General features: G+C 42.5%; 1 protein-coding gene across 8 annotated transcripts in view; it reads left to right on the top strand.

Moving 5' to 3' along the window:
* The first annotated feature begins 8,673 nt into the window (after nt 1-8,673).
* nrxn1a (neurexin 1a) overlaps nt 8,674-26,563 on the top strand; it is a 62,055-nt gene continuing 44,165 nt past the window's right edge. For 2 of the 8 annotated variants that reach the window (XM_042396780.1, XM_042396773.1), the window contains exons 1-4: nt 8,674-9,064; nt 10,313-11,796; nt 17,896-17,913; nt 18,614-18,643. In XM_042396780.1, the coding sequence (XP_042252714.1) occupies nt 11,064-11,796; nt 17,896-17,913; nt 18,614-18,643 (781 nt within the window). In that variant the 5' untranslated portion in view covers nt 8,674-9,064; nt 10,313-11,063. Of the gene's footprint in view, nt 9,065-9,289; nt 9,339-10,312; nt 11,797-17,895; nt 17,914-18,613; nt 18,644-26,563 lie in introns of those variants that run through there. The other 6 variants (XM_042396775.1, XM_042396774.1, XM_042396781.1 and 3 more) reach the window with 6 other exon arrangements.

The following is a 26,563-nucleotide window of genomic DNA, read 5'->3' as shown; positions in this document are numbered from 1 at the left end:
AGTATTAGAGGTATTAGATGGTAGATTTTTTTTAAACTTTGGACAGAGCTGTTTCATCTTCATTGTAAGCTAACTGCTCCTGGTTGTAGCTTCGTATTAAACAGACAAATGTGACAGTGCTGATGTTCTCATCTAACTGTTGCGTATTTCCAAAACTGTGGAACTATTCCTTTGAACAATTTAGGACTATTTCATTTAACATATTGATTTAAAAATCTATGTAAACTAATCTTATTCCTGCATTTGATTAGAATTCTCTCCAGTTTACTTAACTTCTATCTTAATACCTTGAAACCAGAAAATACAACTGAGTGTTGATTAGTCCAAGGCAGTTTTCCTCACTGAAACGTCCTTTGTGACATGCTTTATGAGCGAATGCATCAAGTATTTAAGCACATATTGACATTTGCATTATCTGTAAATGAAAATGTGTACATTTTACACCACAGCCGACCACCACTTATCACCATTTACAAACTCTACCTCCATTTCTTTCACCACTATCTCCTCTTTTGTTTAATTTTATTGTGACAGCGCGTGTAATAAGTACTGAGGCTGAGGCACAAATGGAGAGGAACCAGTTTGTAGCTTGCGATGATGAGGTGGCAATGACTGTGTGATGGGTCAGATCAGAAATTCAGCCAGGCCACTAGAGAAAGTAATTGTTTTCCAGGGATGGCAAGGGTTACATGTGAGAGCCAAAGGAAGAAATAGGGAACGAGAATGGATACAGGGGAGGGAGGGTATGAGTAGGTATGCAACATAAAGAGCCGTTCTCTCCTCCTCCTCCTCCTCCTCCTTTTCTGTCATTTGTATCACTCTGTCCCTCCTCCTTCTCTCCTCCCGTTCCTTGTCCTTATCAGATAAGCGAGGACGCCTTCATTCTAAAGGTGCTACTAGACATCTCCAGTAACTATGTGTGTGTTTATGTGATGTGTGTGTATGTGTGTGCGTGTGTGTTTTCATGACAGTTATGGGAGCTTGTCATCGTGCTCCTCTAGATCAATGGAGCACAGTTGCCTAGCAACCTGCTGATCAGGAGGAAGGAGGCGGGAGAGAGAAAGAGAGAGAGAGAGAGAGAGAGAGAGCAGCATAAGATTAGAAAAGAGAGAGGGATGGAGAGTCTGGAGAGAGAAGGAAAGAGGGAAGAGAAGTGGGTGAGATCAACAGTAAAGAATGCTGTGGTTGGATGACAGGAAATAAGACCTAAGACAGTAGAGCTTAGCATGTCAAATCTGTCTTTGTGTGTACTGTAAGAGAAGGGTGAGAAGGTGTGAGGGAGTGGGAGGAATGTGGGGTGTGAATGCATGAATCGTGCATATGTGTGTAATTGTGTGTGAGGTTGTGCAACAGTAGTTTGGGACTGATGAGTTGATGTTGATACTATCGCGCTGAAATAGAACATCAAAGCGCTACCATGGTGACGCCAGCAGCACGCTCTCTCTCATTTAGCTGCTGATTTAATTATCTTTATCTTAAAGGGGAACAAAGTGGTTAAACGCACTGCATTGGGAGGGAGCGGCGGTAGAGATAAACAGCAGGGAATGAGTGGGAGGAGGGGGGAAAAAATGGAGAGGGAACTTGGAGGGAGATGAATTTGGACAGGAGGAAATGAGGAGAGGGGAGATGGGCATAAAGAAGGAGAGGGGAGGAGAGCAAGGACGAGGCGAATGAAACAAGAGTGTGAGAGGGATGGATGGAAAGAGAGTCTGATGATCAGGTGTTGGTTGGCCTCTTGAGAGATGAACACATATGCTCCACATCGTCTATGATATTTACACAGTCTCCCCCTCCCTGCCAGTGATGGCAGGAGGAAGGAGGAGGAAATGAAGGGGTGTGAAGGGAGGATGGGGTGTCATTATAAAGGAAAAAGAGGGAGGGAGGGAAGAGACAGAGGAATAGCTGTACATCCCAGAGGTATACTCTGTGACTGAGTTAGAATAACATGTGGAGGCAGAGTGGCTGTTAAACTTTATGGAGGATTGAAAATGGACAATTAGCATCTCAACGATCTCACTGTCACCTGGAACACCCCCCCCCCCCCCCCCCCCTCCTGTTGTCATAGTAACCCTCCTCTCCCCGCTCACACTTCCAAATTCATGCTGCCCCGCTCCACTATGGCCTGTGCGCATAGTGCACATACCTGCACCCGCACACAAATGGGGCACTTCCTGTGTATAATCATATAAATAATCAATATTGTGTGTATTTTTGGTCTGCGTTTTTTTCCCTCAATTGTTCTACAATTCTGCTACAGCATAGAGTGATATTTTAGACGATAGTGTGCTTCCAACTTTGTGGTGACAGTTTCGGGGGAGGCCTTTTCCTGTTTCAACATGACGGTGCCCCCATGCATAAAGCAAGGACCATAAATAAATGGTTTTCCGAGTTATTCTAGTCTGCACAGAGCCCTGACCTCAACCCCATCCAACACCTTTGAGATGAACCGGAACTCTGCGAGCCAGTGCCCATCCTCGCTAATGCTCCTGTGGAGGCTGATACAGCTGCATAATAATGCCCATGGTTTGGGAATGATATTTTCAACAGCAGGCATTTTTTTTCACAGCAGACATTTTGTGTTGTCATAGCAGGAAAAGCACAGGTGTTACTAATGACATTAACGAAACAAAGTGTCCCAGTAAGCCATGACAGTGTGACAGTGTGCCAGCATACTCAATACCAGAACCCTGAAACTGAATTTGTCATTTACACCTGCTGTGGCATGTCAAAATGTCTATCTGACATGTTTGGGTGTTTGCATACCTTTGGCCATATGGTGTTTGAGATGTTCACTCATGATTTGTGTGCGTGTGAACTGTGCAGTATGTTTGATCAGGTATGCAGGTGTATCCACTCTATTTAATTCTATCTTTGCTCTGTGAGGTACATGTTGCTTCAGGCAGTAGGGCGATGGAGTGTACTTCTTGCGTGGTGTGCAGTTATTATGACATTTTGGAGGGCACAAAGTAAAAGTTCAAAGGTTAAAGGTATGGTTATAAGGTTGATAAAGAAGGCGGGCTCTGTGCTGTGGACTGCTCTGGAGTCCTTAGAGTTGGTTGTGGAGAGAAGGTTGTTACACAAGTTGCTCAACATAATGGACAACACTACACACCCCCTACACACCACACCACCACAGAGAGTCCTCAGTCAGAGGCTCCTTCAGCTCTGCTGCAACAAGGACCGTTACAGGAGGTCATTCCTGCCCACCGTAATAGCATCTACAATGACTCCCCTCTGTGCCTAGAAGGGAGACTCATCCACTGAGTGGCAATGGACATTTTACATTTCATTTGCACATTAATAGCAATAGCTATCTATTTAAAATTCTTTTTTTATTCTACTTATTTTTATTTAGAATACAACTTGTATTTCTTTTCTTTTCTATCCATCTACCTATCTATCTGTCTATCTATCTATCTATATATATATCTATATCTATATCTATATCTATATATCTATATATCTATCTATCTATCTATCTATCTATCTATCTATATATATATATATATATATATATATATATATAATAGGCAACAATGTGTTCCTTGTTACTGGCTTCCCTGTTCATTATCCGCTCTGAAAGTCTGTTCTACTGCACAAAACTGCTGACCCCTGACCCCTTACTGTAGGGCATGGAGTGCCGCAGGCTGTGAGTGGCTGCATTGCCATGACAACCTGCAGCAGCACACAGGTCAAGATTTATGGTCATTCTGATGTGCACAGACTCACACGAAGATTTGCACATGTACACACACACACACACGCACAAAGGTAAATCAGTACTGTGAGGATTGTAATGACCTATAGATCTTGAGTTTTTTTTCCCCCATTTGGCCACACATGTAAGCAAGCCCACCCTGACACACACACTCCTCCCCTCCTCTCATTCAGTCTCTTCACCCACCTCTGTGCACACACACACACACACACACACACACACCCAATCAGTCGGGCTTTGTTTGGTCCTTGTCGGTCACTCTCCATCTGCTGGTCAGATGATCAATGCTAATGCCTGTTGAGAGTTCTAATGACACACAGATCCATACGCAGATGGACTGTGCATTCGCTCGCGTGCCTGAGTGTGTGTGCGTGCCCGCGCACGTGTGTAGGTGTCCGTGTGTGCATGTTTGCGCACATAATGTTGTTTGTGTTTAGAAATTGCAATCCTTTGATGAGGACAGGTCAGCGCTATTGTTATAAATGAGAGTAAGATTGCAGGGAGGTGACCTCTCCCACCTCACACACAGAGACACACACATACACACACACGTATACACACATGCGCACGTGGCTGTTTGCACTATTGGCAAGTAGAATTAGTAAATGTATGAGCTACACAGAAACTCATTACAACACGATTAGAGACAAACCTCCCATTTAATCTCATTTAGAAAAGGGTGGTTGCCTGTCAAACACACTCACGTACACACACTAACTCACTTATGCGCATGCACAGAGATACACACATTTGTACCTACACAAAGACCACCCTCCTTGTAGGAATGACAGCAGGGGTGTCTTTCTGACTCATATGACACCCTTCTAATCATATGCTCTCACTGCACTTGTAAATACTGTGTTTAAATTGAAATACAAAGTCTTCTACATACATAATTCTACTGTTTATATCATATCACCTTTAAAAACCTGACATTTCTCTGCATGTGGCACTTCAGCTCCTCCCTTCCTCACCCCCCTCTGCCCCGTTTGTCACCATTCACAGCACAAACTAGGTAAACCTCATCGTCTCAAGCTCAGCTCCAAACACTGTAGCACAAACTGACATAAATGCAAGCACAAAAATATGGGCACACAAACACAAACTCAAACACACACACACTGGATGCTGACAGATGAGTTTTTATTTTTGGCTGTATATTCTCTCTGCTGGCAGTTCAGACACATATTACCCCCTGCACAAGCGCTCCTGCACACACGCACACATATATAAAGAAAATATCTATACACACCCAGACACACATACACAGTGACCTTCTCTCTGCTGAGTAGGCAAAGAGTCAGGGGTCACTGCCTGCTGTCAGCCTGTCAGAGAGAGGAAGGGAGAGAGGAAGTGAGGAGAGGCAGAGGAAGAGCAAACATGGTTGGAGGAATGTACAGAATGGAGTTCCTCCGCTTCATCATTCAATAAAGACTAATGCAATCAGAGGCGGCCCATATCTGTCACGGTTAATGCTGGCTGATAGAGTCGCAGCAATTTAAAATGCTCATGGTATAATGCATTTTCCTGTGCCTCTTACAGACTGATGATGCATCACATCACGCCTTGATGGCTCTTGTAGAAACAGATAACCTGCTCTGCAGCATGCTGGATCAGGCCTCCATTATGCCTGACCATTTTGCTCGTTTATATCTTAATCGGCTACAAAGAAGTTTCATTCCAAAAACCATTTGAAAAACAACAGTTACCTGAAGTTCACTGCTCAGTCTTTTAGAATTATTGCAGATAATTATGGCCTCGGTTACTCCAACAAAGGCCACAAAGGATATCCATTAAGGAGTTTCGCTGTAATTTAATAATCACTTTCCCAGAGTGGCTATTTTTTCCCCAAATGTGAATATGCTGTATTTTAGAATATCTTAAAATCATGTTCATACATGATCAAGTATTTTTTGTCTCATTATTGAGTCATAAAATGTTTTTGTCAAGTGTATTTTCTTCTTGATTGTAATGCTGTGATTTTGCACTTTCTTCTCTCAAGATACTTACAATTATCGCTTGAAAATTCTTTGGGATAATCTTTCTGCACTGGCAGATTCTTCACATTTGAAGAAAAGAACACATTTATTGATCAATAACGGAAAAAAATTACCTGAAAAGATCCATATTTTTGCAAAATTTTTTAGTTTAGAATATCTTACTGTGTTAAATGTGACATTCATTCTGTCAAAGCAGATAATAATATCGTGTACATGTGAATTTTACCTTCTGTTTGTGCACGTTCGTCCTCTACACTGAAAAGATGTGTTTCTACCAAAAATTTCCCTGGTGTTTTTCATTGCACTGGGAAGAGATGGAAGAACGTTATTATTTGATAATGCCATTTGGTCCAAAAGGTCAGCTTGGCCTGGGGATGGGGGAAGAGAGAGAGAATGGGGAGGAGGCAAGAGAGGAGTACAGTTTGGAGAGCTATGAGGAGTGGTGGTGGTGGTGGTCAGTCCAATGGGAAACCAGGTGCTGATGCTGAGATAGTTTCCATAGTAACTCCACCTCCTCCTCCCTGTCTCTGTCTCCCTTCTTCTGTTTCTAACACCCCCCTCACACATAAGAACGCACACAAAACCGTGTGCAGAACTGCATGCACAGACCTCCCCTCTTCATCCCAGTACTGCTCTCAGTGGTCATCCCAGTTTGCTTTAATATCTGTTGAATATCTGTTTCATGTTCCAGCTGTGTGGTCATACAGATATACTGTAGCTCAGCCATTAAAATTCCCTCTCTACTAGTTGCCTGCCTTGCTGGAGTAAATATGTACCTAAGCAGATATCTTATAGCACCCAACAGCTGATACAGATTGTACAATCCCCTGCAAACACACACAGATAAAGATGACAACTCCTGTACAAAGACAGGAATAATGTATGTTTGTGCAGTTGACAGCTGCACATCACTAAGATAAAATGCCATTCTATTTATCGTTCTCGCAGAGTGCATCTCGAATCAACATCTACGATCAGGTCACGGTTGTTCTTTTTAAAGGAGGCCTTAGCCTTCTGTTGCGAATTTTTCAGCTCTACTATTCTACGTCATTCAGCTACAGCACTCGATGAAGGTGAGCAGTAAAGCAGAGTAAACAGAGTAAAGCAGCTGTGCTGGCTAGTCATAGACAGACAGATATAGATGGATAGAGAAAGAGAGAAAGAAAGAGAGAGAAAGCGAAGCAGCAGCAGCTGGCCCACGGAGCCCAGGGAGAGCACCTCTGAGCTGGGCTCAACACAGCTGGAGTGCCTCACTGGGACAGGCTGGAAAACAGCCCTGTGTGTGTGTGTGTGTGTGTGTGTGTGTGTTTGTGTGTGTATCTGCATGTGTGTGTTTGCTGCTGATCTTGCACAGGTTTGTGTGTACAGCATATTTACGAAATTTGTACACGTAGCAATATAGCATGAATGTAAATACACTACATGACCAAAAGTATGTGGACACTTGAACATAACACCCGTATCTGATTGTCCGACTGCCTGAAGAAAGATGTACCTAACAGGGATCAAATGAAGGGGATTCGTTACACACACACACACACACACAAATCACAAACCTCAATCAGGTCTTATACATTTAATGGCTAACTGGCTGCAGGGATTTGCTCCCATTCAGCCACAAGTACATTAGTGAGGTTCAGTGCTGATGTTGGGTGATAAGACCTGGCCCCCAGTCTGAGTTACAGTTCATCTCACAGAGGTGTTGAATATGGATGAGATCTGTTTGTCCACATCAAATTGAAAAACTGTTTCTTCATGGACCTGGCTATGTGCATGGCAGGGATTGTCATGTAGAAACAGGGGGGCGTACCTTAAAGGATAGGTTCTCAGTTTATCAAATCTGTCTTAAAACAATAGTCAGGTGCCCAAATGAATACTGAAACAGTTTTTGCTCGCTGTAATCATTCCTCCAGTTCATACCCTTATAATGCACTTACAATTTAAGTGATGGGGGACAAAATCTATATTTTTGCTCATTTTGAGCCAGATTTTTGCTCATTTTGAGCAAAAATGTATTTTAAAGTTTATCTAAAGATAATATAAGGCTTCAGCTGTCTGAGTTAGTTAAATAAACTGGATATCATAACAAAAAGAGGGAACTCAGCACTAGAACAACAGTAACTTTGAAAGATATTGACATGATATGACTTATTTGGATGGCTGAAGCTTCATATTAGCTTCAGGTAAGCTTTTAAATACATCTTTGCACAAAACAACTGTGGATTGTGTCCCTCATCACTTAGACTGAGAGTGCATCATAAAGAGATCTCTTAATTGTCAGGGTGAACAACAGGGATGATTACAGCATTGTAAACATGTGTCAATGTTCATTTGGGTACCTGCCTATAGTGAACCTGTCCTTTAATCTGTTGCCACAAAGTTGGAAACACACTACTGTCTAAAAATCATGCGACATTAAGATTTTCTCTTAATTGGAACTAAGAGGCCTTGCTCGAACCATGAAAAATAGTACTTAAAAGTATGAGGACAGGGGTGTCCGTATACATTTGTCCCTAAGTGTGACTCTCGAATCTCGCTCACAGGTATTAAGTATGTGTTTTGTATAAGTGAGCGTAACCGTGCAGCATATGTGTGTGTGTGTGTGTGTATTTGGGGGGGGGGAATAGAGTGAGAGAGATATGTAAATTGAGGCGGCCTGTCGCTGTTTCCTTTTCATTCCGTCCTTCCCCCCCACAGTTCACTGAATCGCTGTCTCCCTACACTCGCTCCTGTGGCGCGAGAGAGGTAAAGGCCATCGTCTGTCACTCACGGATTTAATCATTCGGATCTACCGCGGTTCTCGCCCGTATTTTCTGCCTCCGGTAATTGCGTTTCTGTTTCGTGCTGGCGGTTGAGTGCGCGCTGTCCAAGGTGCTGCAGCAGCGCGCGGCCCCGCCCATCCTCCTCTCCTCTCTAACTCACACATACACACACACACACACACGCACACACACTTGCTCTCTCTCTCTCTCTCTTTGGCAACCACGTGACTTTCCCTCTGCCGAGTCTCGCGGAGAGCATCAGACTGCACCTTTTCCTCTTCAAGAGAAACGGAGAGAGAGAAGAGAGAGAGAGAGACATTGAGTCAGACAGAGACAGCGAGCGCGAGAGAGGGACGGAGAGCTAAAGAGAGAGAGAGAGAGAGCGCGAGAGAGGGGAAGACCAATAGCACCTTGTAGCCCGGAGGCGAGCCCGTGATAATTTTATAACTGCCCGGTAGACCTACCACCAGGTGCGCGGCTGCTCTCTCCTCTCTCTCGCGGCTATGAGATTCTCCTCAAATGAGAAGGGAAATCGATGAGGCGCGCGCGGCACTGTTGCCACGGAACCACAGGATGCGCGAGAGGTAGGTCGGTCGGTTTTCTAGCCTTATGCTGTAAGCTATATGTGTCTGCATTGAGGAAAAAGCCGCTGTGGGCTTGTTTTTTGTTGGGGTTTTTTATTTACCGGGGCGAGGCTGTCACATCACCGGTACAGGTAGTGATGTCAATAAAAAACGAGTGTGGAAAAAAAAAAGTAATTACCGTGTTACCGGTTAGCTAAGCTGTTAAGTGCTAGGGCGCAGGTGATAACTGAACCCCGGTGTAACGGGCGCGCAGAGAGAGAAAAATGGAGAGGAGGTAGGCTATGGCTGCGAATCGACAATCGATATTTCAACCGCATTCATTCACCCCGTCTATCAATAACTGTGATGTCCGCCGCTTTTCGCCTTTCAAAGGACCCGAGACGCGGAGAGGAAAGTGTAGCCCGATGTGTGTGTTTAATTGAACCCAATGTGTTGTGTGTGTGTGTGTGTGTGTGTGTGTGTGTGTGTGAGTGTGTGTGTGTGTGTGTGTGTGTCAGTGTGTTCACTTGTTAGAAATGAGCTCGGAAGCCGTTAATTCGATAAAGCGAGGCGGTTTGAGTCATCCGCCGCAGCGCGCGGTGCTGCTCCCGCTCTTTGTGATGTAGCTCACAGCATCCTTGACGGTGGCGCGAGGTGGCCACCGTTTACCGTTATTGATTCCCCTTAAGAAGAAAATGACACAAAAAAAAGACAAAAGCCATTGGTGACGGCGTTTCTTTCAGCATACTGTTAAGTTTCAGAGGTGATTTAAAAATATGCTTAATGGCGTTTAAGGTAGTCGCAGGTATGCCACCTTATAAAAATCTCCTGCGGCATGATGGGAGCTCTGTTGAGGAGCTGCTTTTTGTGTATGTCTATGTGTATGTGTATGCGCGTGCCTATAAGCTTGAGTCGTTGTTGTGTGGGTTGTGTGAAGTAAAATAAATCTAGTTTTTATTATGTATGTTCAGTATGTGAATAGAGGCTTAATTTAGGCCTTTTAAAATGTGTAATGTGACAATGTGATGTGTTTATGTGTGTGTGTGTGTGCACAAAATGTACGAGAGAGAGTAATTTGAGAGTAATACCAGGCTGGGCTTGTGTATGCTCTGTGTGTGTGTGTGTTTGTGTGTGTGTGTGTGTGTGTGTGTGTGTGTGTGTGTGTGTGTGTGTGTGTGTGCTGAGAGTTTGTGCGTGCATGTTTACGTGTGTGTGTGTTGTGTGTGTGTGTGACCCTGGTTGATTGTGCCGTCTCTGTTCTCTCTGTAGGTCGCTGGAGAGAGTGATGACGCGGCAGTGAGAGACACACATACCTCACTCGCGCGCACACATATACACACACACACACACACACACACACATACACACACACACACACACATATTTGCCCACACACACTTTAAGTCTTGCCCTACTAAGACAAGGAGGAGGGGGAGAAAATTCTGCTATGACGGTGTCATTTCTCTCCATTACCAGTGTGTGAGCCACACACATACACACACACACACACACACACACACACACACACGCACACATACACACACACACACACACTAACACTCCGTGGGGAGTTGCCTGCATGGGGGAGAAGGCCCTATCTAGGCCACAAAGATGGAGTTCACATCCTATTCGTCACGTATCTAACACTCACACAGATGTACACACAAACACACACACCTGGAATCTCATATGTCAGAAGTGAAGAATGAAAGACTGAATGGGAAAGACATTAGAACATCTCAGAGAAGACACAAACACCAGGCCGAGGCAAAAGAAGATGCATCAAGTGTGCTAAAAAGGACGGAGGGAGCTTCTGTTTGACCCCTCCCCTACTGGAGCTGTATCTTATAGAGGCCTCCCCTTGTAAAGAGCACAACCAAGAAAGCAGGGTGCACCTGAGACACCTAGAAAGTGTTCTTCGAAGTGCCCTACAGTTGTCACAATGAGCTGTAGGCTAGCAGGAACACCCCTGCTCTAGCCTCTATCTCCTGTGTGTGTGAGTGTGAGCGCGAGTGTGTGTATGAGTGTGATGGCGGTGTGTGTTTGGGCGGCGGCCCCCCTGCTCTTCCTGGGGCTGTGCCTGTGCAGCGTGGGGGGCCAGGCCCAAGGGGAGGTCCTGGAGTTTGGAGGCGTGTCCAGTCAGTGGGGGCGGTTTCCAGTGTGGAACGCCTGCTGCGAGAGTGTGCTGAGCTTCAGCCTGCGGACTCACAGCCAGGAGGGCCTACTGCTCTACCTGGATGACGAGGGCTTCTGCGACTTCCTGGAGCTGCTCCTCCTCCATGGCCACCTCCGCCTGCGCTTCTCTATCTTCTGTGCTGAGCCGGCCGAGCTGCAGTCAGGCGTGGCGGTGAGCGATGGGCACTGGCACGCAGTGCGTGTCAAGCGGGACTGGAGGAACACCTCGTTGGAGGTGGACGGGCGACTGGAGGGATGGGCGGAGGTGAAGAGCAAGAGAAGAGACATGACAGTATTCAGCCACACCTTTATGGGCGGGGTGACGCCAGAGCTCCACTCCTCACCCCTGCGCCTCACCTCCCCTTCGGTGCGGGAACACCCCGCCTTCCGTGGCTGGATCACGGCGGTGAGCATCAACGGCTCACTGGTGACGCTGGACAGCTCAGAGGGCGTCACAGTAACAGCTGGATGTGGGCCGGACCACCAGTGCCAAAATGGAGGGGTGTGCAGCGTGGTCAACGACCAGGCCGTCTGCGACTGCTCTGACACGGGTTACCAAGGCAACGACTGCAGCGAAGGTAAGGCCCAGAACCATGCTGACCCATCATATACATCTCATCCCTTACATGCACACACTTTAATAAACACACACACACACACACATTCGGTTACTTTTCTGGATACATATCTCCAAATTTATACCTCAGATTTCAAACACCAGGTCCCTGAGTGTAGACATGTATTTTTCATTCACACCTTCACTGCTGTGTTCAGTAGGTGTGTATGGACCAGCAGCCTTCACAAACAGTGCAAGACATGCATACTGATTATGTTTGATATTGATTTCTTATGGCTGCCAATGACTCACTATTTAGTATGTACCTCCACAAGTCAGAGCTAAGCCCCCTCCCAAGAAGTGCAGCCAGTTTATTGGAGATGGAGCTGAGAGCTTGAGCTTGAGCTTGAACAGCTGTTCTGAGCTGCATTTGGACCGTGAAGCTGGAGAGTCTGGAGATTTGAGACAAATTCCAGAAACACAGAAAAACCTTACCTGGCTGACTGTGTTAAAGCCTTGATGGGCTCAGTTGGTGTGTTTGGCAAAACACAATAACCATATAGATCCATTATGGATTTGGTTGTTGGCTCATGTTGAGAGACTTTAATTGGAACTAGGCTAAGAGGCTGAAAATCAGTGGTTGTTACATGTTTGACACCTGGCTGCCTGTGTTAATGGATTTGCATTGATTAGAGATGGCCTTCACAGGTACTATACATAGGGAGTTGAAATGAAGCGTGTACAATCTATTGCCTGCCATTATATTGAACATGCTCTGTTTGTGTATGTGTGAGTGTGTAAAGTATGTATTCTTGTGTCTTGTGCATTATAAAAGAGGAAATAGTTTCCTGTCAGTAGTGCTTTATAAATATGAAGAACTGTGACAATATACAGCCTTGTATAAAAATAAAACTTGTCTTTGCGTTATTGGAAGAGGCAAAAGAAAAATGCTGTTTCACAAATTATTTAATATATCAACTCTACAGAACACCCTCCCTTAATACTGTCAAATAAGCCTTTGGTCAATACAAGCGCCAATATACAGAGCACAGTAATGATGTCCATTACAAAAACGAAACAGCTGCTTAATGAACTCAGCTACCTTGTTATGGGCCAATACTGCAAATGCTTTCATTTCCCCCTGCTTAGTTGTGTGTGTCGTCAGATTTGCTTCAGTTCATTCACAGAGCAAATCTGCATTCTTAATCAATAGCACTTTTAAGTACTGTATGTCTTTTTTTTTTCCCCTTTCGACGCCAAAGATGGCTTTCAGCGTTGCCTCAGCGATTGATTTTTTTAATGATACAAATGCATCAGCCAAAAACAGCAGAGTGGCCTTGCTGCACGGCCACCGTTTGTCACTGGCCTGACCTCACACCCGACCCGGCACCGCTGTCAGCATCACACATCCCTTTAGCCATCCACCATATAGCATTTAGCGGACAGTGGGATGGCCTAGGTTACCATGGAGACAGAACTAATTGGGAGACCTCATGCCAGGAGTGTTTCTTCGTCCTCGCTCTTCCTGCCTTCCAATCCTTAGCCTCCCCCTCCCGCACTCCTGCTGCACAGCTCTCTCGTCTTCTAGTGACTTCGACATCATGGCTGTCACACAAATCTTCTATATTTTACATGTTTGTGGTAGTGAATGATGTGCACGTATGTTCATATGTATGACGGGCATCCTCAAGGCAATAATGGCTGTTTTGACCACTGGTCTTAATTTTCCAAGCAGGTGGGGCAGGTGGTTGTTGCAATATGCAAAATGCAATATGCAATATTTTCATTATCGATTAATCTGCTAATTATTTTCTTGATTAATTGATTAATTGTTTAGATTATGAGTTGTCAGAAAATAGTGAAAAATGTGTGATATTCCGCTTACTGTCACATATGATACATAAAAGCAGCAAATCTTCAAATCTGAGGAGCTGAAACCAGAGAATTTTGGCATTTTTGTTTGAAAAATGACTAAAATGATTAATCAATCATCGAAGTAGTTGATGATTCATTTTCTTTTGATTGATAAAAATCGACTAATTGTTGCAGCTCCTCTCACTAGTACTGATATGGTTATTCGATTGACAGAAAAATCATCAATGACAAAAGTACTTAATCATAGCTATTTCTAAAGCAAAAACATTCTCCTTTTTCCAGCTTCTCCGTTTTATATAATTGCAAATTAAATGCCTTTGGGTTTTGGACTCTTGGTCTGAAAAAACAGCAATTTGAAGACATCACCTTGTGCTCTGAGAAAGAGTGATAGGCATTTTTCTAGATCTGCAACAATTAGTCGAATACCTGATCAGTCGATTAACAGAAGATTAATCTGCTATAACTATTTTGATGAGTAATGAATTGTTTAGATAATTTTTAAAGCAAAAACGGCAAGGAATCAATGGTTCCAGGTTCTTAAATGTGAGAATGTGCTGTTTTTTTCTTGGTCTTACTTTATAATAAATTGAATATGTTTGGGGTTTTGGACTGTTTATTGGACAAAACAAGATATTTAATGACACCACTTTGTGCTCTAGGACACTGTGATAGACGTTTTTCACTGTTTTTTGACGTTTTATGACCAAACAAATAATCGATTAATTGAGAAATTGTCAGATTAATTGATAAGGAAAATAATTGTTACTTGCAGCTCTACATTTTCACTCCTTTCTGTCGGTTTATAGACTAAAGGCTTAATTGAGGTATCATAATAAATGACAGCTCAATCTATAATGAAAATAATTGTTACTTGCAGTCGTAGTTCTCACTGCAGCATGGGGGTTGTCTATACATTCAGGAAGTGACAGGTGAAGCTATGATCAGCGCTTTGTGGAAGCTCACTGCTGCGCTGAGAATTACATGTGATCTGAGCCTAATCCAGTCTGCTGTTATTACTGCTGGTTAGGGCACAGTAGGAGACACACTCAGCGCTGACACATGCATACATACCTGCAGTAACACATGTAACATAAACATACAAACCCACAGAGAAACACATTCACACAGTGTGTAAGCTCCACCACCACCACCACCACCACCACCACCATTAGTCACATCGCCAGTGAGATTCCTAACAGCAGTGTAGCTCTACAGACATTTTACATAAAGGCTCTCACCTGATACAATACCTACTTTGGACTGGTACTTTTGTTGCTCAACAAGAGGCTACTTATACCTTTCATGGGGCTGTTTTATTTTCCTAGAGATGGACTCACATTTCAATTGTGAGTGATGCCAAGTGTTACCATGGAGCACAAGTGCTACATTCATTTTTTTTTTTCTCTTAGCAGTAGTGGCTAATGTTAGTAATAGTAGTCTCATAAAATAGTCCCAGTTAGGAGGTCTGCTTGGATGGATGTACATGTTTTGAGCTGTTTTGAGCAATATTTGGTTGAAGTGGTACATCAGATCTGCCAGCAGCTTGCTCCTCCGGGCCCCCAGTACTTAGCTATGACGGGGGGGGGGGGGGGGTCGAGGTTTCTGGAGGTTTCTGCTCTGCTGCACCACGCTTGTGGAACAGCCTTCCTAACCATCTAAGGGCAGCACAGACCCTAGACTCTTTAAAAAAGGCCTAAAACCTTATTACTATTTTCTTTATGTTGTATGTTCTGTGTTATTAATACTGTAGCACTTTGAGTTTCACTATAAATGAAAAGTGCGGTACAAGTTAAATGTATTATTGTTATTATATATTTGATTGTGGTACATTTTCTATGATGTGAAATCATATCACATTACCAGAACAACATAATGCTCTCTTGCTCCATTATTGAATCTTAGTATGTGATTGTTGTTTCTGATCAATAGTTTCCTCTTCTTAGATTCCCATACTAGAGTTTGGGTAGAAATTGCTGCAGGGTTTAGAGTATGATGGTGGCAGAAATTGATGTTGGCTTAATGGTTTACTTGGTTACTCACTGGTAATTATATTACAGTCATTTATTGACATTAGCTCACAAAACGTACTTAAGGGACAGAGCTATATTAAACAGCAGCAAATGGGGCCAGGAAATAGAAACTTTTAAAGCTTTTAAACTAAAACACTGCAAAAAGCATGGAGTGCAACAACATGTTAAGAGTACTTCCGATGCTTGGTTTCTTTCAGACCTCTGTGAATCATAAAACTCGTCTGAAAATAGTTCAGAGAGATACAGAGAGGTCTGAGAGGAGAATCAAGTAGATGATGTATTCTTTTGTGGATGGTTTAAAAGTTTTTGGAGTGCTGTGTTCTGGTTGAAAATGTTTTTTTTTATATTTTTAAACTGGCCCCATGTACTGTGGTTCATTTTGGTCTTACAAGATGCTGGTTCACTTGGATATCGCTGACCACAGGATACACAGGCTGAGCTAATATCCATGCATCAATATCACTACTAGTGAGTAACTCAAACCAACTTAGAGTATGTCAGAAATCTCTTCTCAGGTGCACTCTAGGTAGGAAAATCCAAAGGCTGTATCTGAGAAAAATGAGATGGGAGGCAAAGGGAGTAGGGAAAAAAAAAAGCTCAGGTCAGAATCCCCCTTTGACTAAAGTAAAAATATTATGTTAACAGCATCTATAGTTTTGTTTAATGGTGATTGTATGTGGTGGAATTGTAGATGTCTCTTTGGAAATGGGAATCATTATTTGTGAGTATATGAGTCCAGGCTTTGTAGTTGTTTTGTAAGAGCAGAGGCAGGGTCGGGATGAAGGTATATCTCTTATATGCTACCTTCAAATTATTATGTTATTTTGAATCCAGCAACCTCACTGAAGCTGCACAGTAAAGCTTTGAGATAAAATTATAACCCTCTGAAAATTAGAAAAAAATTCTGTTATGAATCTTTAATAAAGAATGAATATGCTCTGCTAGAGGAAAAAATGGATCCTCGGGATCGTATTTGAAGCCAGAAATAAGCAATTCGACTGTGGCAGTGCTAGTTTCCTTACACGTTTACAATTACATGATATCTTCAAGGCTCCTTAATGATCCACTTTTATTCACATTCATATTTTCACATGTTTGTGACAAGCTTAGAAACATGATATTATTATAGACTGTATGCATTTTTATTCTCCCCAGAAAGACAGTATATTATATATTTCATTCACGGGGGTTGTTCCAAAGCACTAGAATATGTCAGTTTTGGAGAAAACTCACTATTTGAGATATTGAAAATATAGCTGTAGTAAGAGTTTGTGCAGGGTTATGCATAGATGTAATTACTGTCTTTCTGCCCTCCAGTGAAGGCAGAGTGAACCTTGCTTGTTAGGCCTGGCCTGGCTTGCATTGTCCTTGAGGGCAAATCGCTGTTAGCATGCTAATGGCTCCACCTGTTTCTGCCATGCTACTAGCACAAGGGCAGAGTCAAGGAACACTCAGATGAGCAGAAAGCTCAGAAAACACACACACACACACACACACACTTACACAGAAACTCATATGCACACAAACACACACACACACTGTCCCAGTATTGAACCATGCATGCCCCTCGTCTTCCTGCACTGCTAATCCATCCCTACATGTTTCCCTGCTATTTCACGTCATTATTACTGCCATAGTCAATGTAAGTATGTGTGTGTGTGTGTGTGTGTGTGTGTGTGAACGACAGATTGAGGGAGTGATTGTGAGACTGAATGTGTGTGTGTATATGTGTGTGTGTGCGCGTGTGTGTGTGTTGCATGCTATCTGTCGGGTGCTCAGGGGAGAGGAAGCTGCTGCAAGGTAAGTTCTGGGGTAAACGGCTCCTGAATCCAAATATACAGGTAGGAATGTATATTTTCGCCCACACCCCCCTCCACCCTCTGTATCTACAAGTGTGGGTGGGTATGTGTGTGTGCGCTTATGTATGTATATTTGTACACATGTGAAGTCATAGAAAGAGATTGTGCAATATTTTTTATGCAGCTTTGTGCATATATATACTATATATATACAATAATAGACAAACCTCAGTTTTGGCTACCAGTGCAGCATGGTATCCATTGTGACGTTTGCGTGGACTTTGCATGTATGTTACCACGGTAACCCTGGACGGGTGTGCATGTACAGTAAGTAGCCATGGTAACCCAAGGGCTGAGCATGCATGTTAATGAATGTCTGTCTCTCTCTTTCCTCGCCCGGCCCCGACACCTTCCCAGAGCACAGCTACACTCCAGGTAGGTTGCACTTCTCTATCGCTATCTAACAATCAATCAATCAATCAATCAATCAATCAATCTATCTATCTATCTATCTATCTATCTATCTCTCAATTCCATCTTTGTCTGTCTATATTTGAGTTTCTCCTCCTGCTCTTCACTCAAACATTTCTTTCTTTGCTTTTTATCTGATTCCTTCTGTTCTTTTTCACTTCACATTCTCATTACAACCTCTATTGTGGAAATACAGTACAAGGTATCCAGCGTATATATATATATATATATAAATATATATATGTTGGTCTGTGTGGGTATATAGGGGTTGGTTGCTGACATCTGGTAAGTACTACATCCAGTGTGTAATCATTTGAAGTGGCTCTTGCCTCAAGGTTACATAGACATAGACACACACAAATACTGTACTTTATACAACCTAGTTCATGGCTGTGTGCAAACGTCTGTGTGCGTACCTGTTTGTGCGTAGGATCACTGCCTAGGATGAGTAAGTGACTTCAAAGCGAGTTTTTTTAGACATTTGGAATAATTTAGAGGACTCATACACACACAGAAACACACAAAGAGAACTTTAGCTTTCACCAGCATGTCATTGGCAAACTCCTGTATCACACAAATACACATATATATATACACATGCAAACATACACTTCACACCCCATGATCCTTTGCTGTGCTGACTGTGCTCTTGTCTTCCTTTAAGGTCTGGCACACCTGATGATTGGCGACCAAGGTATGGCCTCCTCTTACCTCACTTCCTGTTGTCCTCTGCTATACCATCATTCCCTACCTCCTCACCCCCACACTCACAACTCCCTGTATCCCTCCCCCCCACTTCATCACCACCTGGCGCGAGAGGAAGTTGTCTCTCTAGGCACTGAAGTAAGGTCAGTTATTTTCAGTAATTGAGATTTCTTCATTCTATAAACGGTCCCATTTGGTCTCAATGAAAATTTCAGTTGTAATTTAAACTGAAATGGATGACTTGGGCATTTAAAGTGGAACAATTAAATATGAAATATGGCTTTAAAGATAATTTCTGGTTTGATTTTTGAAGAGAATGATGAGCCTGAGAGCAACTTCTGCTGGGACATATATATATAATCATGGCTGCTGATGTGGGAGGGATTAACAGGAAGGTGTAGGTGGTTGCAGCTTGATGGCACTTCGCTGGGTTAGATTTGGCAGGGCTCCAGGTCATGGAAATGGAGCTAAGGCCCGACTGACCGACTGACTCCATGGATGGTTTGATTTGGTCCTTACTCTTCCACCTCATTTCATTTTCTTTCATCTGTATAAGAGTTTGATCGAGAGGATGGAGCATTGAGTGTGTGTGTGCACGATGTTTACATATGTGTGCACGTGTGCCTTTACATCAGGGTTTGAATCAACGACTGTGGCAGTTTTCACAGGAACTCTCATCCACATCCATCCGTGGCTTTTCATCAGCTTCCAGCATGCTTTGCTCTGCAGTTACCGGTCCGCGCATTTTTTGCTTCTGTTCCTACATTGGCGAGCGCATGTGACAGATGTTCCTGCTGTGTATGAAAGCAATTCTGTTATACTTCAACCCCCCCAAGTTGTCCAGTGTCTTTTGAACACAACCCAAAAACAAATGCCACTGGTCTTCCTTTTGAAAATTGTTCACTGATGAACAAAACTCTCTCCTCTTGCCCTCCTTCTCCTTTTTTTTCCTCCCCTTCCTTCTTTGTTTCCTGTCCTCTTTCTTACTGTTTGGGACACCACCCTCTGTGAATTTAGGAAAGCTCAGAGGTACCCCCCCTGATTTTGTCATGTGTATGGCTAATGGGCTGTTCTGGATGGTTTTGAAGTTGAATGTATTGACAGGCTCTTGTATGTATGGTAATGCAGACCTTTAGAGCTGTATGGCTTCAATTTGCCATAAAATTGGAATGTTTCATTTATGAAAAAGGTAAGCTGTTGCATGCATGTGTGTGTGTGAGCGTGCTCATACTTACATGTGTGGTGTGTGCATGCGTGTGAATGAATAGGAGCTACGGCCTACAGTGCCTTTGAAAATCTGAAGGTAGGTGCTGCTCGATCAGTTGGCTCTGCATGACGCTGATGAATACACTGATTGGCCCACATGAAGACAGGCCTGACTGTGACAGGCTGAGCTGAGTCTATTGTGGTTTTTTGATTGGATGAGAGAGGACATGATGACGGCTGTCTCCCATTGTGACAGGGCCGGCGCGTATCCAGTTGAAATGTGCTATTTAATGAAATGTTCATCCAAGCTGGTGGATAGAAATATCTTGAACAGAGCGCAAATTATGTCTCTAACCATCTATCACAGTGAGACATTCTGACGTGTATATTTTTATCAGAGCATTTTTACTATGCTTTGATTGCTAAGTAAGCTCCTGGTGCAGGAGTTTCTGCCTTAAAATGTCTGCCATGAATCATCCAGGTGGCAGCGAAAATTTAATTGCTTCATCTGGCTTATGCTCAGCATTTTAAATCACCTACTTAAGGACTGACATGTATTAACATATGTTTCCAGCATTATTACACAATGTATTCGGTGTATTTGTGTATGTATAGTGGATACCCTCACTATTACGGATGTTTGGATTGTGATAGGCTGAAGGTAGAACTGTCGCTGAATTTTTTTTCTCTTCTTTTTTAAAACCTTTGAAGTCTCTTTCAGAAACTCTACACATGAAAAAACTGTGTGTGTGTATATGTGTGTGTGTGTGCGTGTGTTTGTGTGAGTGTGTTTTTGCTCTGCATACTGAGATGTAAAGGCTGTCAAATGGTGCAGACGAAGCCTAGCTTAGGTTAGCTCAGTGTAAAGAGGCTTTTTGAGGAGCCTGCAAAGCTGAAATGAGTTTCTTTGAGGGGGCGGATTGGGTGTGGGGAGGGGTGTCTTAGAAAGATATATAGCATGTGTGTCTGCTTGTGTGTGTGTGTGTGTGTGTGTGTGTGTATGTATGTGTGTGTGTGCTGGAGAAATTGAGAAAAAGAGACTGCGCCTGTGAGAGAAGAGCTAAAGGAATGAATGATAGAGGTAGTAGAGAGGGAAAGAGAGGAAGCGAGAGAGAGATAAAGTGAGTCGTCTTCGCTTCTGTGATGTAGAGCAACTGCCTGTATCTGCAAAGGGACAGCGGTGCTCCTGTCTGCCCTCCCAGCCCAGTCATTCTCCAAGGGACATCAGCCCTGATGGGGAGCCCCGGACCTTTCCCCTCCTCCATAAAACACAGCTATCATTCTCCCTGGAAACGATACCCACAGATCACTAATCACTTTGAGTGGGTGAAAATGCACGAATTGTAGAGGGAAGAAAGAAAAGAGGGAGCCAAATTGGATTTTCATAAGTATCGAGCAGCCAAAGGAAGAGGGGGAAAAGGATTTTTTTTTTTTTTTTTTTTTTTGAAAAGTATTGAGCAGCAATAATCTGGATGGAAAATGTGCTTAAAGCCAAGTAGCAGATTTTGCCCTTTCTCTTCTTTCTGTCTGGCCAAGAATAGACCGTGAAGAGTTCCGGGTGAATGAGCAATTGGAGGTTCTGAATAGGATTGAGGAGTGGCTCTTGGACGTAATTGGCAGCGATACTTGTTTATGTTTATTTATTTATTTGAGCTTTGAGGTGCTTTGTCCGGTTAATAACGGTTGTTGGTCCGCATGTCCAAGTGTTCTCGATATCAATCCGACAATCTGTGCGCAGCATAGACAAGTGGTCAGCCTGTCTTGAAGTGACCTTTAAACATGCACGTACGTGAACGGATGGACAAACAGACACACGCTCACACACAATAACCTTTAGAGAGTGCCTGCTGAGTAGGTGAGTGAGTGTGTGTTCAGTGTAAATATGCATGAGTAAGGCTGCCTGCACATATTCTTCACGGTCAGTGGATGAAGGCAGGAGAGGGAACGAGGTGTGTGTGTGTGTGTGTGTGTTTGTATGTTTGTGTGAGTCTTGTGCAAGTGCGTGTTTTAGGGGAGGTGGATTGTGAGTCATCGCTTGTGACTCATAAAGCGTCGGCAATCAAAGCGGCTCATTTTAACACATTGTCTTATGGCGAAAACACACAGATGGGCGCACACTCCATTCAGGCACAGGCTACACACACACATGTTTAGTGTCACACTCTTTGGATTCCTCTTTATATTGTCGCTTTCGTTTTTGTCTCTCCTCCTCTCTTGTTCTCTCCGGGAAAAGCACATGTGCGTGCTTTCCTCACAAACACACATACACACACACACACACACACACACACACACACACAGCGGACCGAGCTCCGTGCTGACTCCACCATATGTGGGATTGGGAGTGGTAGCAGACGCCAAGACAAGAGGAACCAGTCAGTACCAGCAAAGTACAGCTTGTCTCCTACCTCTTACTCATCATGATCCAGTAGTCCTAATAATAAATCACACAAAGACTGATTACTTTTTAATAAAATACAGGCCCACATGAGACTAAATTAAAAAACAGATTGTCATTATTTTAATAATGCCTTTATAATTTGTCATTTATCTCAATCATGTGTGTGTGTTTTTTAAGGTAGTAGGCTAATGATTAGTCAATCGTCAGAAAATTAATCAGCAACCATTTCAATAATTCATAAATTATTTTTAAATACTTTTTCTTTTTTTTTTTTTTACTTTTTATGCAGAAAATGTCAAATGTGTTCTGGTTGCAGCTTCTCAAGTGTGAGGATTTGCTGCTTTTCTCTCTTTTATATATAATAGATTCAATAACTTTGGATTTGGACTGTTGGTCCATTGTTGGGAATCTAAAGATGTAAGTTTGGCTCTGGGAACTTTTTAGTGGTATTTTTCCAATATTTTACGAGGTTTTAAATACAAAATGATTCATTTATTAATTTAAAAAAAAATAGAACCAAATCCAACATGCCAAGAACCGAGTACTCATTAAAAAATTTGAATTTCAGTTCTGCTTATTGGTTCCTAAATGTGTTAATCCTTCATTATTGCAAACAAAGGCTACATATCTGCAAGGACCTGTCTACATCATGCACCAACACAACAGCATTTTAGATATAAGCATGCATGGCTAACATCACAATAATAGTAATATATGTAAAAGATGGACCGCAGTAAATCCACAAAAGTGTGGCTAAATTTATTAAAGAAAACAACAGGGCAAAGTGCAATGCATGTGGGAATCTAATTGGCTGAAAATCAGGTTGCAAATCAAATTTGACCAAACATTTAAGGCAGCACGGCATCAATCTGAAACAATGTTCAGTATTTGATGTCTTGCGGTAGAGCCAGGGATACCCGTGACACACCGTTCTCTTTGGCAATAAAGGGAAAGACAAAACTGAGGAGTGTTACGTACTACAGCATCCACAAGAAAATGTATGTACTGACTGTGGATCATACATTTTTATTGTATGTATTTGTGAATGTTCAGTTAAAAAGACTAAAAGTCAAAGTAAACGCTAAAAAGAGTAAAGACATTTTTGTTATCTACCTCTTTTTTTTGCCATATTAGAATTGAACCGATAAGAACTGAAAAGCTGATCAGAATCAATAAAACTCAAACGATACTTAGTCCTAATTGTAATTACTAATTGCATAATAGTTGCAGCCCTGCTAGACTACTAGGAATAAAGGATGTTGCCTTGTGTTTTTGTCTGTAGGTGTACTGAATCAGCTGTAACTTTGGTTTTAGTAAACATAAAAGAAAAATCAGTTTAATATATTGACACTATTATTTGTGACATTATAATTATTTAAAATCACCAAAGTGTCTAATAATTCTTTGTCAGCATTCCCCAAATTTCTGTAGCTTCTGTAAGAAAATCTGGAAAATCATCTAAGCCTTGAAGTAAATACTATAATACTACTGTAATACTGTGTATATGTCAGTAGAAAAATATTTATCTGACACATACAGTATATTAGCCACTGTAGTGGTAATGCTTACACAATTTAGCAAGACGGGCAAGTGAGCAACATCCAACTCGAGGTGAGAGAGAGCCGCTTGGTGTTAAGAGGCAAGTGTCTGGTGATTGGCTGCCTGCCGGACTGACTGGCATGAATTTGGCTGCTGATGGCCGCATTTTGAGCTGTGAAAAAAAACTCTTAAAACTAAGTTGTGCCCCCTCCGGCCATCAGCGGTGATAAGCAATTGCAACCAAGTTTTTACTGAAAAATGTATCATTTTTACTTGATATACCCTCTTCACTAATGGGGCTAATTCTGCTTCCACTCTCTACTACTAACATCCATTACAGTACTGTACTACAACACTCATTAATGCTTAACACCCATGCAGCTCTTGTAATGAAAGTCCCAGCACCACATACAGAGCTCTACCCCCACATTATCAGGGAGATGCTCAGTTACCGAATTCACCATGGGAAAAGTCTAGCAATCCACATGTAAATGTACACATTTACTGCTAATTGTATGCAATTACCATCCTGTTAGCAAATGTATACATTAACATTTTTACACATTCACCGCAACGCTAATAGGGAACACACAAAGCCGCTGCACCCTGTAATCGCCTAAAAATAAAGACATCAAACGGACTCCCCATTTACGGAGGATGAAGGGGAAAGATAGAGTGGAGGCTGGCTGCGAGTATATAAGGGAGGGCGGGAGGAGGGGTGGGCGGTATAAGGTAAAAGAGTGTAGAAAAGTGATGGTGAGGAAAGATAGGAGCGTATTCAGAAAGTGGGAAAAGAAGGGTGGAAAGAGAAGGTCGGAGACGCAGAGGGAGACAGGAAGGGAGATAAGACTGCAGCGTTTCTCAGCAGGGGCGCCTGCATCTCTCCTTGGGCTCCTTGACTTGACACAGTCTCGCGTCAGCCAGGACGGTATTCATCAGTGATGCAGATACCTTATCCACGCACACGTTCCCTTTAGAAAGAAAAAGAAAGAAACAGGCTAGTCTGTGCTCCTATTGTTGTTGTTTTTTTTACCTGTTCTCGCAGTTTCCATTGTGTCTGGGTGGGTGCTGAGGGTAGTGGCCCAATTGGCAATTCACTCCAGTGCCCCATCCGGCATTTGAAGTTTTCTTTGTTGTTTGCCAAAACAATAAAAAAACACATGAACACGCACACACCCACACACAAGCACTCTTTTTTTTTTTTGTACTCGTCTGGCATAACTACAACAACTGAAATAGCCACAGCATTCATTAAAAAACCCATTACATTACCTTTATGAAAAGAGGTCTTTATGCTCTTGTTATTTGTTAACAACCTGCTGTAAGAGGGTTTCATTAGGCGTGCTGGTGTGACGGTGTGTGTGTGTGTGTGTGTATCTCTGAAATTACATGCATCCAAACCTGAGCATCATTATGTGTGTGTGTGTGTGTATCGGTTTATTTAACCTGGCTAGTACATGTGTTTGTGTGCTCGCCTATGCGGGTGTATGTGTGTCTAAAAGGGATGAAACTGACTCTGATCTTATCCAGCTTAAGACAAATACACTGTTCTGCCTGCAGACATTGTCATGGAAACAAGTCGGTTTCCCTGGGTACCGGAGAGAAGGCCAAATTTGAGCTACAGACAGAAAGAGAGCGAGAGAAAGATGAGCATAGATAAAAAAAGAAACAAAAAGGGACACGAAATAAAAGATTTAACATAAATTCAGCAAGTGTGCTGTTCATTGTTTTTGCTTAAAATTAAATTCAAAGGAATTAACGATTTAAAATATTATGTAGTTATGTTCTAGTTGTGTATCAAGGGAAAAAGAGACTTTATCTGCTCAAAAAGCAACATGTTTTACTTACAGCTGCAACTAACAATTCTTTCCATTATTGATTAATGCGTTTTTTTCCAATTAGTCGATTAGAACAGCGAAGATTAGTCAGTCAACAGAAAAATATCAATTACCTTCATAATTGATTCATCGTTTAAGTAATTCTTCAAGTAAAAATGCCAAACATTTGGAGTTTGGACTGTTAGTTGGACAAAACATGACATCACCTCCGGTTTTGAGAAATTGATGAATCCAGAAAACAACGAGCGAATGAATTATGAAAATAATCGTTAGTTACAGCCCTATAATTGATAAATCATTCACAGAGTCAAGTGTGACGTCTTATGCTTGATAAACGAGTCTTAAGTTACCAAAATGGTTGTTGATTAATTTTATAAGTATCAACCAATTAAATCATCAAATACTCTTCTCTGGTTTCACTTTTTGTGACAGTGGAAGATTTTTGTCAGAACTGGTGTCACATTTATTTTACTGCATATCTCATTCTGGGCATGAACGCCTTCAATTTAACAACAACCACCACCACAAAGAAAAAGGAATAAGAGATCAACGTTGCGACAACCAATCTGTCACTTGTGTCCTGACAGTAATATCCTCCTCTACAGTATTGCTCCCCTGGCTGTGATGTGATAGTCCAATCGCTTTCAAAGCCAGATGCTGTATATCACTGAATAGAGATGGAGACGGCAGTCATAGCCTTTAGTGAACTTGGTAGTGTAGATTTTCACACTTTAACTTAATATAGAGACTATGCATATGTTATACATACATTTACATACATTTCCTACACTGGTCATCTATATATACTGTACGAGTGCATAGTTAATCCACCTGTCTGTTATTACGTAAGGAGGGATGCCTTCATGCAGGTTGTTTGAGTTTATGCTGTGTGTGTGTGTGTGTGTGTGTGTGTGTGTGTGTGTGT

Source organism: Thunnus maccoyii, chromosome 20 (genome assembly GCF_910596095.1).
Source record: "Thunnus maccoyii chromosome 20, fThuMac1.1, whole genome shotgun sequence".
NCBI classification, from domain to species: domain Eukaryota; kingdom Metazoa; phylum Chordata; class Actinopteri; order Scombriformes; family Scombridae; genus Thunnus; species Thunnus maccoyii.
The sequence above is the reverse complement of the archived record's forward strand: the minus strand, read 5'-3'. Positions and strand labels throughout refer to the sequence as shown.